This window comes from Triticum aestivum, chromosome 1A (genome assembly GCF_018294505.1).
Source record: "Triticum aestivum cultivar Chinese Spring chromosome 1A, IWGSC CS RefSeq v2.1, whole genome shotgun sequence".
NCBI lineage: Eukaryota > Viridiplantae > Streptophyta > Magnoliopsida > Poales > Poaceae > Triticum > Triticum aestivum.
The window spans coordinates 387,506,430-387,522,196 of NC_057794.1; the positions used below are offsets into that span (position 1 = coordinate 387,506,430).

Genomic DNA, 15,767 nt, shown 5'->3' on the forward strand with positions numbered 1-15,767 from the left:
ATTTCTGATTTAAGCAAGTCTTGAGCATTTCCCTCTTGATCTTGTTACTATTGGAGGTTGGAGACTCCTAGGCGGTAGGAGTGCTCCGGTGAGGAATCGACTTGTGATTTGCCCCCAGAAAGTTTGTGAAGGTTTGGAGGTCGCCTCAAGGTCTACCACTAGTGGTTGAGAAACGCCTTCATGGTATTGTCTCAAAGGGAGAATAGGGTGAGCCTTCATGGTGTTGGTGTGCCCTCGTGGTAACATCCCCCTCTCTAACGGTGACTAGCTTCCCTCTAAGGAAGTGAACATCGGGATACATCCTCGTCTCCGTGTCTTCGGTTATCTCTAACCCTAGCCACTACTTGTGGTTTACTTTGGTCTCTTGACCTTGCATTCACTATATATTGTTGACCTCATTATATTGTGTTGGCTATTTCCTTGTAGAGATTATTTAGGCCTACACTTTATATCCCGCGATTCATACTTGTTACCATTGATATATCCTATCATTAGTATGAATTGCTAACTTGTGTCATGCACATCCATATCTTGTAACATTGCTCAAGTAAGTTTGTGTAACTTGCCTGTTCTTGTTAGTATCCTTGTTGTGCTCATCTTATTTAGAATAAGTTATTGGTGCATTTAGTTAAGCTTAGTGTATTTAGGATTTGTGCTTGAAAAGTATCCTCTTAGTTTATTTCCCCATTAGGATTAAGACAAATCCATAGAAGTTTTTAAAACGCCTATTCACCCCCCTCTAGGCGACATCGTGGTCCTTTCATGTGCCCAGACCGGCGACTCGCAACGGGGAACTTTGGTGGTGTGCGCGTCCATGGCTCAAGGCTGTGGCCGCTGGGTGTTGGATGCGCGTCTAGGTTCTCCGTCTGTGGGATCCAGGTTTGTGACCACTGCGGTGTGCCCGCCAGGAGGTGGTGCGGCTCCCGGTCGTGCTGGATGTGGGAGATGTGTTGGTGGTGTTCTTCCCCGGTCGCGAGGGTGTGGTGGTAGCTGGAATGTGTGGCCTCGACGTGCTGGGTATCTGGTGCACTGTGACGCTATGACCACAGTGATGAGGTGCTACAACGGCGGCAGTGTAATCCAGCACAGACAGGGGGGCCTCATTCCTTCGCGAGGGGTGGGAGGTGGGCGATGTTAAGGATGAAAATCCTGCCGTCTTCGGTCGGTGTCGCGCCGCCGCCGCTCGTGGGCGTCGTTCCCCTCCTTGGAGACGTCGCTTAGGCGTGTCAGCATCTCCCCTTCTTGGTTGGGTTGATGTCTCCGGGTGAAAATCTAGGTCTTGGACCGGCGATGGCAACAACGTCGTTCCTCTATTGAGACATCGTTTGTGAAGACATGACTATGAAGTTCTGTTTGGTGGTTCTCCGGTGCACGCCGCTGGTCCAAGTAGAATTGCTTGGGCGCTATGTACATCAACGCCAGTGAGTATAGGACTGTGGCTTTCTCGAGACTATCTCGTCCGGCCAACCACTCACCATCTTCTTATGGACATTCATGGGTGGTTGGTGCGTCGACAAGGGGAATTCAATGGAAGTTGCTGCTCTTCAGGTGACCGGTGTTGGTCAAGACGCGTCCGTGTTGCTCTGGTTAGAGCAGGTTTGCGTTGTTGTTGTAATGTGTGCGGAGTCTTTTCTTCGATTAGCATCGGTGTCGTGTTTGAACTATACTTACTGTTTGCAGCGAGTGATAGTCTCTTGTAATTGTCTTATGTCTTCTATAAAAATATGTACGCCTTTGATGTACTCTCGAAAAAACAATGTAACCGTAGGCGAAACAGATATTAGGGCAAAGATAATGGGTACAATTTTTACTTACCTCTTGTCCTCTTTTAATTCTACTCCCTTTGTATATATTTTTGCAGTTTAATTAAAAGGGTTTGTCTAGGACACATCTAGATGTGTCGTAATTAAAAAGCCAAAGTTGCCCACACAGCCGCCTCTCCCAAAAAATCCTAGGGTTTTCTTTGTCTCCCGTTGGCGCCGATGCCGGTCTGCCTCGCCTCCGGTGGCCTTAGGGTCTTGGCGGCGTGGTGGATCCCGACCCTTGCCGGCGGGAGGGCTCCGTCTTTATATGTTCCTTTGAATTTTGTTAGTGTTTGTGTCCTACTCAGGAAGATGAGACGACGATGCTTTCCTGAAGATGGAATAAGGTTCTTCCCGTCTAGCCTCCGTCCCGATGGTGCATCTAGCATCATTGGTGGGTGTCTGGAGATGTATCTCCGGCAGATCAGTCCTTGGTGGATTTGCTCGGATTTGGTAGTAGTTCGTCTACATTCGTTCATCTTCAAGTTGGATTCTATCAATCTACGCTACTCTTCAATGACGGCGATTGCTGTTATGTTGCATTGGTCCTATGGGGCCTTAACACGACGATTTCCTGACTGTTTACTACAACAAGTTTTGCCCAACTCCGGCAAGGGAGGGGCGATGACGGCAGTGCATCTTCGACTCGCTTCAGTGCTTGTAGTCGTCTCTAGGTGGTCTACGGATCTGAATGTAATTTTTATTATTTCTGATGTTCATTGTACTGTCATGATTGAAGATGAACAGATCGAAAGTTTTCTCGAAAAAAAAGAGAAAGATGTGTCTTAGTAATTGCACATCTAAATGTAACTACCAAAAAAAGAAAAAAAGATGTTTACACGAATTTTATGTAAAATCAATGATATAGGATTTAGATGTGCAATACTTAGCACACATCTATATTGTGCTTTATCCAAACTGTAATTTAAATTTAGAGAGGGAGTACTCTAGTAGAGATACACCTATGGTCGTGCCAGCGCTCTGTACTCCACCATGGCGTGGTGATGGCGCGGCCGTGTGGCGGTGGCGGGTATTTTCTTTTTCTTTTTCTTTTTCAAACAGGCGTGCATATCTACCCGAACGTTTTTTCTATCCGAATAGGTGTGTGTATCCGGAGGCCCAAAATACGCCTACGCAGCTACGCACGCGCGTATCCGCGTACGATATATATACGGCCCCGGCATCCTCCTCCACTCCCCTTTTCCTTCCCTGTCACCGCACGGCAGGAGACATACATACAGAGGCGGGCGGGGGGAGGAGGGAGGAAAGGGGAGGGAACCACCCCGTCCGAGCCGACTTTGGATCCACCCACCTCCCGACGACGATCCGGTCGCGAATCGGAGCTGCCGCCAGCTCCCCTCCCCCCCCTGCTCCGCTCGCCGAACGGACCTGTTACTTCTACTCGGATCCCTGAGCTGGTCCGGTTGGCCTGATACGCGCGCCGAAGCTCGATCTCGCGCCGGGAGGCCTGCCGATTGCTGATTCGGGGCCGGATTTGGGTGCCGGGCGTGTCGTGGCGTGCGGGTGAGGCGGGCGGAAGCTAGGGTTCCGGCGGGTGCGCGCGCGCCGGCGAGATGACGACCCGGCGGGTGAGGCGGCGCACGTGCAGGGACAAGGGGAAGGGGAAGGAGGTTGTGGAGGAGGGGCGGGCGGTGGAGGCCGGCTCATCGCCGCCGCGGGACTGGGTGCCGGCGGGGGATGGGGATGGGGGCGGCGAGGCGGTGGCCGGCGAGGCCGTGGACTGGACGCTGCTTCCGGATGACACCGTGCTGCAGCTGTTTGGCCGGCTGAGCTACCGCGACCGCGCCAGCTTGGTGGCGACCTGCCAGACCTGGAGGGGGCTCGGGTCGTCGCCGTGCCTGTGGAGCACGCTCGACCTCCGCGCGCACCGTTGCGACGCTGAGGTCGCCTCGTCGCTGGCCTCGCGGTGCGGGGGCCTGCAGCGGCTGCGGCTGCGGGGTCATGAGGCGGCTGTGGCGGTGGCCTCCGCCCTCGGCGCCCGCGACCTCCGAGAGGTGGTGGCCGAAGGCTGCAGGGGACTCACTGACGCCACTCTTGCAGTCCTGGCCGCTCGACACGAGGCGCTGGAGAGTCTCCAGATCGGTCCAGACCCCCTTGAGCGCATCTCCAGCGACGCCCTCCGCCATGTCGCTCTTTGCTGCTCCCGCCTCCGTCGCCTCCACCTCTCGGGTCTCCGTGAAGCTGACTCTGATGCCATAGGAGCGCTGGCGCGCTACTGCCCCCTCCTTGAGGACGTTGCCTTGCTCGACTGCGGCACTGTAGATGAGGCTGCCCTTGGTGACATCCACTCCCTCCGATTCCTCTCCATAGCAGGATGCTACAACGTGAAATGGGCTACAGCATCCGCCTCATGGGCCCAGCTTCCCTTGCTAGTCGCCGTCGACGTCTCCCGCACTGATGTCTCTCCAAATGCTGTCGCTCGTCTAATCTCCCACTCCAAAACCCTCGAGCTTATATGTGCTCTTAACTGCAAATTTGTCGAAGAGGAACAAGCACACAGTCCCACTGCATTTAGCAACTCCAAGGGCAAGCTTGTGCTTACCATTACATGCCCCATTTTTAAATCACTCGCTTCACTGTTTCCTGCCGAGGCTGTGGAGGAGCACGGCGTGTTCAATGAGTGTAATTGGAGGAACAAAAGGAAAATACTTGGTGTCATGATGAACTGGCTCGAGTGGATCCTATCACAGTCGCTTCTTCGGATTGCGGAGTGCAATCCATATGGCATGGATGACTTCTGGTTGCAGCAGGGCACATCAATGCTGCTGAGCCTGGTGAAGAGCTCACAGGAGGATGTGCAGGAGCGTGCAGCTACAACAATTGCTACATTTGTGGTTATTGACGATGAAACTGCGAATGTGGATGCTGCAAGGTCGGAGGCGGTAATGCGGGATGGAGGCATTCCGCTTCTGCTGGACCTTGCAAGGTGCTCAAGGGTGAGTGCTCAGTCTGAAGCAGCAAAGGTAATAAATTATTTGGCCGAACTCATGGGTTCTCAGTATTTGTTTTCTATACTATTCTGGTATATCATTTAGTCCCATTGGTTATGTCTCTGTTCAGGCTATTGCCAACCTATCGGTGAATGCGAAGGTTGCAAAGGTGGTTGCAGATGAAGGAGGTATCGCCATTTTCACTAATTTGGCTAAGTCGACGAATCGACTTGTTGCTGAAGAAGCTGCTGGTGGCCTTTGGAACCTCTCCGTGGGTGAGGAGCACAAGGTTGTTATTGTCTAAATGCTGATTCTTATTGCTTGCTTTGATGTCCGTATCACTCGTGCTAATAATTGATTGGTTTCTCATTTTCAGGCGGCTATTGCGGCAGCTGGTGGTATAAAGGCTTTGGTTGATCTTATATTTCGTTGGCCTGCTGGGACTGATGGAGTTCTTGTATGGAACTTTTAACTTCACATTTTCAGCAACTTCCAACTATACCTGCTGATATGCTCCCAACCATCCTTTTTGTGACTTTGCTCTACCCCTTTTTTCTATTAGGAACGTGCTGCTGGTGCGCTTGCAAACCTAGCTGCTGATGACAAGTGCAGCTTGGAAGTTGCAAAGGCTGGTGGTGTCCATGCTTTGGTTACACTTGCTCGATCATGTAAACTTGAGGGCGTCCTAGAACAGGTAAGCTGCATTGTGTCTTCATGCTTGTCCAGTTTTGTTCTATACGTATAAACCAGTAAAATTTTATGCTATATCTCCTAAATTGTCAACCAATACTACACATTCCGCAGAACAGACACATTTTACGATGTAGGAAAAACATGAGTAAAGAACATTCTCCCTCTGTAAAGAAATATAAGTTCATATCACTAAAGTAGTGATCTAAACGCTCTTATATTACTTTACGGAGGGAGTACAAGTTTTCATCTTCAATGCTCCATACTTTTACATACCATCTGCAGCTTATTTCTTGCCTATTGAACTTCTGCCCTGCAATATATGCACCATTTCGATCATTTATAGTGCATCTTCCAGGTACCAATGCAAACATTTCTTGCATGGATAGCTACAATTTTATCGTGCTTGTCCAAGAGCACTCTTATGACACGTCCCATGCAAATTTTACAACTCGTGTTCCCATCAAGAAACAGAAGTCTGTAACCTGTGGTACTGAACCCGTGTCTGATATTCCCTCAAAAAAAACAAAAAGAGAAACCATGTCTGATATGCCGACTAGCTTCATACCATTTAGGTGTAAGTAGAAAACACACTTTAATATAACATTTTAAATCTTTTAAACCTGCTCGAAACCATTTTGCTTTAGAGAGCAGCCCGGTGCACATAGCTCCCGCTTGCGCAGGGTCAGGGGAAGGGTCCGGCCACTTTGGGTCTATAGTACGCAGCTTTTCCCTACATTTCTGCAAGAGGCTGTTTCCAGGACTTGAACCCGTGACCTCATGGTCACAAGGCAACAGCTTTACCGCTGCACCAAGGCTCCTCTCTTCACCTACATTTCGCTAAGGCATTTTGCTTTAGAGCTACTCAAAATATCTGTTTATAAAATAGTAGCAGTTCTCCGCTTCATCTTAAGCTCTAGAAGTAAATGCCTTGTATACATATTTTGTCCTCTTTATGTTCACCCCTGTTTTGTTATTTGCTAATGCTATGTTTGTTATGTATAGGCGGCAAGGGCTCTAGCCAACTTAGCTGCACATGGAGATAACAACAACAATAATGCAGCTGTAGGTCAGGAAGCAGGGGCTCTTGAGGCATTAGTGCAACTAACATGTTCTCAAAACGAGGGTGTAAGGTATAGTTCTAATTGACATGCTTTCACTTTTATGGTTTAAAGTTGTAATATTAGCTTTCCTTAATGTATACCACATAGATCTGAGGTAATATTGTGCTTTTTATTTAAAATTCAATCAGGCAAGAGGCTGCTGGTGCTTTGTGGAACCTATCATTTGATGACAGGAATCGTGAAGCTATTGCTGCTGCGGGGGGTGTTGAAGCATTGGTAATACCTTTTATCTTATCAACCAAACTGTCTTACGCTTTGCATTCTTTGACCAATATTACCTGTTAGGTTCTCCATCTAAATTTACATGATCTCTCTGAATAGGTTTGTGCTCAATGGATTAGTGGGAAATACAAAAGTTCAAGTATAATAGTTTTCATTCAAAGAAGGCTGAAGTTATTGTGGAGCAATTTAGTTAGAACTGTGTGTCATGAACTCTTAGTATTTAGGGGCAGACATTTAACTAGCAAGCGTGTAACTTCCTCTGAGGAATCATTTATTATGCTGCTAGCCAGGACTCGAAAATGTTTCTTTGGGAATTACTGTGTCACCCGTCTTTTCTTAAGCCTACTTAATAGGGGAGCTGTCTTTTTCACGTATATGGCATTCGTATTGTAGGTTTCACTTGCACAACAATGTCTGAATGCTTCGGAAGGCCTTCAGGAGAGAGCTGCTGGCGCATTATGGGGACTATCTGTCTCAGAATCGAACAGGTAACTTACTATACTAGTATACTACTCCCTCCGTCCGGAAATACTTGTCTTAGGAATGGTTGTATCTAGACTTATTTTAGTTATCGATACATCCATTTTATCCATTTCTAGGACAAGTATTTCCGGACGGAGGGAGTATCTAGTTGTTACGATACTCTCACTAGTGATCTGTGGAAGTTCTCGCAACACTGCTGCTTATGCATTTTTCTGCTCGAGTTTATATATTCGGCAAATTTTCGAAGTTCACTGAAAGGTCTTACTACTTACTGCCAGTTATTCCATGGTGTCTGCTATTTAAGACATAATGATCCTTGCAGATAACTTCTTACCATCAAAGAGTCTGCCTACCTTTATTCACTAAACTTGCACCACATACCAACTTCCTCTATTTTTAGGAGTGCGTTTGTGATAGTTGCATATGAGATGGACATGTTGATCGGAAATAAATCTTAATGGAAATTCCAATGTACTGATGGAAGTGATAAATGGCTGTAGTGTCAATCAAGAAAAGGAAGTCTAGTCAATACTTTAGGGTGTGTTTGGTTGGGGTGTGTTTGGTTGAGGAACCAACTGTCACGGAATGGAATGGTTCCATTCCAGAGGAACGGGTCGGTTCCATTCCTGTGTTTGGTAGGTGCAAAATAGTAGAATGGGTTGGTTCCATTCCAGTGTTTGGTTCGGAAGAATGGAATGAAAAATGGAATAACAGAAATTCAAAATTCGGCAGCATTTCATTTGAATTTTCAAGAAAAACAACATAATAATATATATAGACATAAAACACAATTTTCAGCAACAATATCATAAGGTAGCAAGTTCATTTGGCACATCCAAAAGCAGTCAGCCAGTACATGTCTGTCACATACAAATAATCAAAGCAAAGTGCTCCCCTAGCCATCCTTTTTCTTTTGCTCATCTTGACCATCTACAATGATACATCTACAAGGTGCTCCCCTAGCCATCCTTTTTCTTTTGCTCATCTTGACCATCTACAATGATACATGCTATAAAAAATATGCCTACCAATTACTTCTAACCATGGATCTAGACAACAATATATGGAAGAAATTGAGGAAGAACATTGCACACACAGAAACATAGATCCGTTCATCAATCCAATGTAAGCATCAGCATGTATATACAGAGAAGGGAATGGAACTGTACCTTGCCTTCGCTGCTACTTGCTAGCCGCCCTGCTAGGTCGCCGCCGCTGCCTGCTAGGTCGCCACTGCCGCCTGCTAGGTTGCCGCCGCGCCGCCGCCTGCTAGGTCGCCGCTGCCACTGCCTTCTAGGTCGCTGCCAAGCCCCTGATGTGCGCCATCGCAGACGAGAGATGACGGGGAGGAGAGGGAAGCCGGCGCTGGAGAGGTGCGGGAGGGGCGGGGCTGAGAGAGGTGCGGGAGGGTGGCAGATCGAGAGGGAGGGAGAGATGCGGGAGGGTGGCGGCGCTGAGAAGGCAGTCGGGAGAGGATAGGGCTTGGGTTCGTGCGAGGGGAACGACCGAACGAAGCCCGTTCCCCGTCGTCCGCTCGAATCGGAGGTATGCCTCGGTTCCGCATATAGAGCGAATATGCTCTTTTCTGGGACCGGTGGGTTCTGATTCGATCTGCTAACTAAACGTGGGAATAGGCTCTCGGGACGGGACGGATCCATGCCATTCCATCCGGTGACAGCAACTGAACACACCCTTGAGGAACCAAATGGAATGGAATGGAATGGTTCCATTCCAGTAGAATGGATCGGTTCCGTTCCTGTGTTTGGTTTCAGTCACCAAGTGGAATGGAATGGTTCCGTTCTTGCATTTGGCTAGAGAGATGAAACGAGATGAATTTGATTCAGCCAGAAGGTTTTAAAGTTCTTAAGATACATTTGTTACACTGTTAGAACTGCCAAATAACCTTGGGATTATTAGTTGCTCAAGAAACATGGCTGAACAAGTCATGAGCACCTAAAACAAGAAAAATAAATCCAAGTATGAATGGTTGGCCATCTCAGTAACAACTACTCAACTCCACAACTACACATTTATGTCAGTGTAAGCGTACTGACGGGAAAAGGATCATAACACACAAGCATCTACAAATCTTATAAGCTGATCCATAGGAATTGTTGTAGTAACCATCCAAACAAAATCTGAAAGGAATTCAAAAACTGCTCATTCAACATTCTTAATTCTGTTTAACACCTTATTATTTGGATTCAGAAACACAAACTAAAATAGACAAAGATCAAGAAAATCGAGAGGGTTTCCCCGTGCTCCATCGTGACCCTGTCATGTGCATGTCCCAGCCAAGCTTGGCTTCCTTCAACAGGAGCTCGCTGCTCCCATCCATGTTGCTACCACTTGCCGCTGGTCTTCTCGATCCCCTTGCCGATTATGACCTAATTGTGTGCACATCTCAGCCCAGCTCGGCGTCCTTCAATAGGAGCAGCTGCCGTATCCCGCCGTAGTAGCCGCCGCAGCCGCTCGCCTGCCTTACCGCTGCTTGCCCAAAGCGCCTACTGCTAGCCCGCCACCCCTTCTCCTCTTGGTCTACCACGCCATGAGGAAGAGACGAGGGAGAGGTGGTGCCGTTCATGAGGGAGAGGCTGGCGCCGATTGATCGAGAGGCAAGAGAGACGAGGGAGTGGCAGTGCTGATGGGAATAGGGTTTGGAGTTGGGAGGGAGGTGAGTGAATCGGCGAGGAAGTGAGATGCGTCCTGTTCCACGTGATACCTCTGATTTGGAAGTACGAGTGAGTTCTGGATCTTGGCCGAATATTCGCTTGGTGGGAACTAGTGGTTTCCAGTTCCATTTGTCTACCAAACACAGGAATGAGGCCCAGGTACAGGTCGGACCCATTCCATTCCACTTGGTGACCGAAACCAAACACACCCTAAAAGAAGACCCGTCCTGTACCTGTTAAATTGTTAAATTTGAATCTGTCCAGAATCTGTGACTTCTTTTTGGATAGATCGAAAAAAATAGCTGATTTGGAAACAAATGCATTTCTTTAGAACGGGATGAAACAAACAAACATCAACACCATATGTCATACAAAAAAACATTTTTGAGTATCACTTGGAGAAACTTCTCATACCTTTATGTTCATGAGCCATCTGTATGCAGGGAGAGTCTTGTGCAGCTCTTCATGCAGTGCATAGTGATCCCTCTAGTTCAAATGTTGTATTGTATTTAACATGAAATTTAAAAACATCCTGCCACCTGTATGCCAAATTTGGAACCTAACAATTCATAAACTAGCCTGCTCCATCTCTCCCTTTGTTCGGCTTGAGTGTACTTTGATATTTACAGTCTGTTCTTCTCCATCTCTTCCGCATGGTAGGCTCCTGCTTGGTAAAGGATCTTGACCAAACTGCTCAAAACATTGCACACATATAAATCTTGCTTGCATGGCATTCGGTCAGAAGATTAACCCTCATCATGATGCAGCCGTGGGAAAAAAGGGAAAATTTTGAACATCTTCGAACTTATCGTTCACACCATCCTTGTCTAGAATACCGGGTTGGCAATCATGCAAACGAGGAATTTACGGCCTTGATGCTAACCTTTTGGTCCACTCCTGGGGCTTCTTGGTTCATCTTCCGTATTCACAGATCTGAGCCTTGAACTCAGAAGTTAGTACGCTCTTGTCGGCCCGCTGCTCCAGTCTCCTGCCTTGCTCACAGATCTTGTCACCTGTGCATATCATGGCCAACGGCCTGCTCGTCCGCCAGCACCGCACGGTGCTTGACCTCGTCTCCATTGACCAGATCCATGTGTGGCTCCCACGTCACCTTGTCTCCACTTAAGATTACAGCTTGAGTAGTACAAAACAGAATACTCTGGAAATCCTACAAATCAAACAGAACACTCCCACGTCACCTTGTCTCCACCTAAGATTTCAGCTTGAGTAGTACCAAACAGAACACTCTCGATATGCTACAAATCAAAGGCAGAGAGGCCAGGGGACGATGATCTGATCCAACAGGAACTCCATCTTCCTCGGCTACTTGCCCACCCTCACGACCGTCTTTAGCTCGACTGGCACGGTGAGTGGCCTTCTTCTTCCACCGTATGAATCAGGTTTTTTTAGCGAACCATATGAATCAGGTGGCCCCGTTGCAGTGTTATTATTCCACCCTCTAGCCCCATCTGGAAGCAGCGCTGACAAATCTCGAGCATGGGCCGAAATAAATATCATGTACTCCCTCCGATCCATATTAATTGACGCATACTTAGTACAACTTCGTACTAAAGTTGTACTAAGTGTGCGTCAGTTAATATGGATTGGAGGGAGTACCATGGTCCATCCGTTAGCATGTATCCTGGGCCAACCGTACACCCACCAGATGTCAAACAGGGGCCCTGTGCGTGGGCCCATTGTATACACTGCATGGCCATACATGGCCATCAATACTGGACTTTCTGCACGCTCGTATTTGTTCCGAAAGTAATCTTTTCACAGATCATCATGCCTTGTTCGGTGGCCCAGTCTTGTTTCTTAATCGGTCTAATATTAGACTTGTTGCAGTAAGAAGAAAAGGAAATAATTATTTTCTAGTATTTGTATAAATAAAACAAAAAAAGTGTTTTCAGGAATCTGCATCTTATCTCTTTCTTCTGTTAATCTTTGATGTTTTTTGTGCCATAACGGAGGGGTTTGACTTCTAACTTTATAAGACTTTTCTTACATCAGCTTTTAGCTATTCATTCATCATTCGACATAGTTGGTCATAACTTTTGCATTACGATTGTCAGCATCGCAATTGGACAGGAGGGTGGCGTTGCACCATTGCTCACAATGGCACAGTCAGAGGTTGAAGTAAGTTTCCCTTATACTTAAGATTTCATGCCTGGATGCGTACAGTTACTAAAGAGCTTCAATTGTTTTCTTCCTCATGACCTGATCTATGCCCTTCTGTTTGGCAGTAGGTAACACATCTGTAGATTATCTGCTCGTTAACAGTTTGGTTTCAAATAAATTAGACATTTTCTTTATGAGGGCCCTTGATTTCCTGTTGACTTTTACCCCTACTCTATTGCCTAGGTGATTATGTAGTTCATGTCTACAGTTGCTACATATTGTTATTTACTCCGGACCTGATGACTCACTATTGCTGCAGGATGTTCATGAGACAGCTGCAGGGGCATTGTGGAATCTTGCTTTCTATTCCAGCAATGCTCACCGTATAGTTGAAGAAGGTGGGGTGCCTATACTTGTGCACCTTTGCTCATCATCAGGGTCAAAGATGGCTCGGTTCATGTCTGCGCTAGCCCTTGCCTATATGTTTGATGGAAGGTACACTTTTTGTGAAACTGACCATTCTTGTTTGTTTTTCGATATTAATATCTGGCCTTACGTTTAGAGTTACACAAAGATTGCAAGCAAGTTAACAATATGCAATCCTGCTATATTATTGATTTTATCATGTAGCGTTAGCTTCAAAATTCGGTTCATCTAATTGATCATGATGTACTTCTCGTAGAGTGAACTAAACAGTTGACACCATGCTTCCTGGCTTTGATGAAAATCAGTTATTCCAATAACTTTGATAGCAGCTTCTGGGTTACATACAAATTTTGTACCACCTCCATTTCATACTAGTAGGTGTATTATGATTTGTTCAGATAAGGGTTTGACCAACATTTTATGTCCCAAACCCTTGTCTTAATGAATCGTAGTAAGCCTTATATTGTGAAACTGAGAGAGTATATAAGTGGTTTTGAAGTACTCCTTCCGTTCCTAAATATAAGTCTTTTTAGAGATTCCAACATGGACTACATACGGAACAAAATGAGTGAATCTACACTCTAAACTACGTCTATATACATTCGTATGTAGACCATATTAAAATCTCTAAAAAGACTTATATTTAGGAACAGAGGGAGTAGTTGGAGATTTCAATTATGTTGCCCATGCCAGCGGAATATTTGTCATCAATAAGCCAGTTTTGTAGTTTCTATAATTTCATTGTTAACATCTAGAGAGCACAGTGGGTCAGTGTTAATTGTTCTTAAGTTTTCTGATTAATAAATCAGAAATGATCTTATGTATTGTGTGCAGTTGTGTGGTACTGTATTATGGTTATCACGAGTATCGCTTGGTTTCCAGGGTCATGCTGCCTAGGTTATTGGCTTACTGCATTGTTCGTTGTCATAGTTGCTTACTGCATTGTTCGTTGTCATAGTTAGTCTAGGTGACTTATTAAGCCTTATGTGCATCATTGTTTGACAGTGCAAGTGAAACAGAAGCACTGCATCTTCGTATTCCATGATGTAGAATGAAGTTATGAGAAATTAAACACAATTGTCATTTCTGTTTATTAGTTTATTGTAGATCAACATATTGTTGGCATAAAGTACTGTTGCCTTAGGCTGTACGAGATAAATATTTTTCTTTTTGGACTCAGAATTTTGTGCGTTAGTATTTGTATACGGGTCTGAATATATTTTTACTTGGAAGGTCAGCTAGCTATAGAAGCTTAGACACGGTTTGCCATGGTTCGCTAGTCTCTTTTAGGATGTTCAATTGCTGCATGTATTCCTTAAGTAATTACTCCCTCTAAAGAAATATAAGATCGTTTAGATTCACTCTGTAGTGATCTAAACGATCTTATATTTCTTTACAGAGAGAGGATACTGTAAGCTGGTTGGCAGAAATTTGGTATTTATTGCTGATGCACAAGATTATCTTATCAAGGAAATTTCATGTCATAATCTGAAATATGTGATCTGACAGAATGGATGAGGCCGCCATTGTTGGGACATCATCTGAGGGCAGTTCCAAAGGTGTTAACGTCGAGGGAGCTAGAAGAATGGCTTTGAAGCATATAGAGATCTTTGTGTTGACGTTTTCAGATCCACAGGTGTTCTCTATGGCTGCAGCTTCCTCAGCACCAGCAGCGCTATCTCAGGTTGCCGAAGCAGTGTTCATACAAGAAGCTGGACACCTGAGATGCAGGTTTGGCTTTACATTTCGTGTTTATTTCGTTCATCTTATTTGAATCTTCCATCATAATTTGAATGCATTTGGTGAACATAGTTCTAATACCTTTACTTCCTCCAGTGGTGCTGAGATAGGTAGATTTATTGCCATGCTTCGGAATCCTACGCCAGTTCTTCGTGCGTGTGCTGCATTTGCCCTTCTTCAGGTTTGTTTTCCTTAACATCTAATGCTAGTCGTCCCTGCCTTATTTTTTCCATTGGAGTTGCCGTGATTGGACACCTGGGCGAGACAGCGCACCAGGCCAATTTTTGTTTACCTTTGGACATCATGCGTCTAACGATGTCCCATCTTGCAATTAGTTCCTACTCCCATAGTTACAAGAACTATTTTCCATTTTGATCATGCTTAAAACCGGTTACTTCGTCTATATTCTTGATCACTTGCTTCTCCTTTCACTGGTAAATAGGGAAGATGAACTGAAATTGTTTCCTGTTCGTTCAAAGGGACCAGGCCTAATCTCTATCTGTCTAAAAAAGTCATCTACATCTTTGTTTCTGTTTTGGCTGATGCAAACCGATCTTAGTTTTCTGGTAACAGTGTTTCTCCTATGATCTGACGAGAGATACTCTTCAAAATGCTATGCAGTTCTCAATCCCGGGAGGTCGACATGCAACACACCATGCGGACCTTCTGCAAAATGTTGGAGCGGCTCGGGTCTTGCGTGCAGCGGCGGCAGCAACATCAGCTTCCATTGAGGCCAAAGTGTTCGCCAGAATTGTCCTTAGGAATCTGGAACACCATCAGGCAGGGACTTCAACCTGAAAACGCAATGGCGAGCACAAGCGCGACTAATTCTCCAACAGGGCATAACTTCTAACCTTTGGCCCCAGAATGGATGCAAACTCGCGGTTAGGTTGTCGCTGGCATTTGAAGCTGCCACGCAAGCCGTGACCTTGGAACTTCCACCTTGAGGAGAACTGTCAGAAGAGATGTACTCCGTATGAACGTTCAACCGATGGTCAGCAGCTGTTGAGTGTGCAATTTTCCTGTTGTTTTTCTGATGTGTAAAAGTAACTTAAAAGTGTTAGCATTGGCAGGACGTAGAGAACTTTTATGGTATATAGAAAGTTAAGAGTGTTTGTTATCTGTTGATTTAATTTAACAAGGTGAGTGGCAGCGGGTGACATTGTTAGGCTGTTCCACCTGTCGCATACATGTAAAACTTTGTAGATGCATACTGCTTTGTTATATGAACGTCCCGTGGATGTGTTTCTGTGCTTTGTGCAAATTAAACGAGCCGTTAATTTAGTAGAGATCTATTTTTACTAACCTCTCAAACAGTCTATACATTTAGGCCCATACCCAACAAATATCTATACAAACGATCCTACACTCTCTGTTTCAAAATAGATGATCTAATTTTGTACTAACTTTGTACATAGTATACGAAAAAATTGATATATGTTTTGATTCATTTACAGCTGAGGCAACCGCAGTTCGGTTTGGCATGAATCTTGCTTGTACAGTTGGATGCAGTAAAATTGATATCAATTCCGACAA

At 45.7% G+C, this 15,767-nt stretch overlaps 1 protein-coding gene across 1 annotated transcript; it reads left to right on the forward strand.

The window, feature by feature from the left end:
• Positions 1-3,003: 3,003 nt before the first annotated feature.
• LOC123052328 (protein ARABIDILLO 1) lies at positions 3,004-15,480 on the forward strand. Its single transcript, XM_044475468.1, has 12 exons — positions 3,004-4,786; positions 4,884-5,042; positions 5,130-5,210; positions 5,316-5,447; positions 6,449-6,576; positions 6,696-6,783; positions 7,183-7,277; positions 12,020-12,083; positions 12,385-12,560; positions 14,001-14,222; positions 14,328-14,412; positions 14,853-15,480. Exons 1-12 carry the CDS (start codon positions 3,377-3,379, stop codon positions 15,027-15,029), a joined length of 2,817 nt encoding a protein of 938 aa, XP_044331403.1. The 5' UTR covers positions 3,004-3,376; the 3' UTR covers positions 15,030-15,480.
• Positions 15,481-15,767: the final 287 nt, after the last annotated feature.

Coding starts and splice junctions, on each gene's coding strand:
- LOC123052328 (XM_044475468.1), top strand. CDS start 3,377: ATGACGACCCGGCGGGTGAGGCGGCGCACGTGCAGGGACAAGGGGAAG. Junction 5,448..6,448: donor TTGAGGGCGTCCTAGAACAG/GTAAGCTGCATT, acceptor TGTTATGTATAG/GCGGCAAGGGCTCTAGCCAA. Junction 14,223..14,327: donor GCTGGACACCTGAGATGCAG/GTTTGGCTTTAC, acceptor TACTTCCTCCAG/TGGTGCTGAGATAGGTAGAT.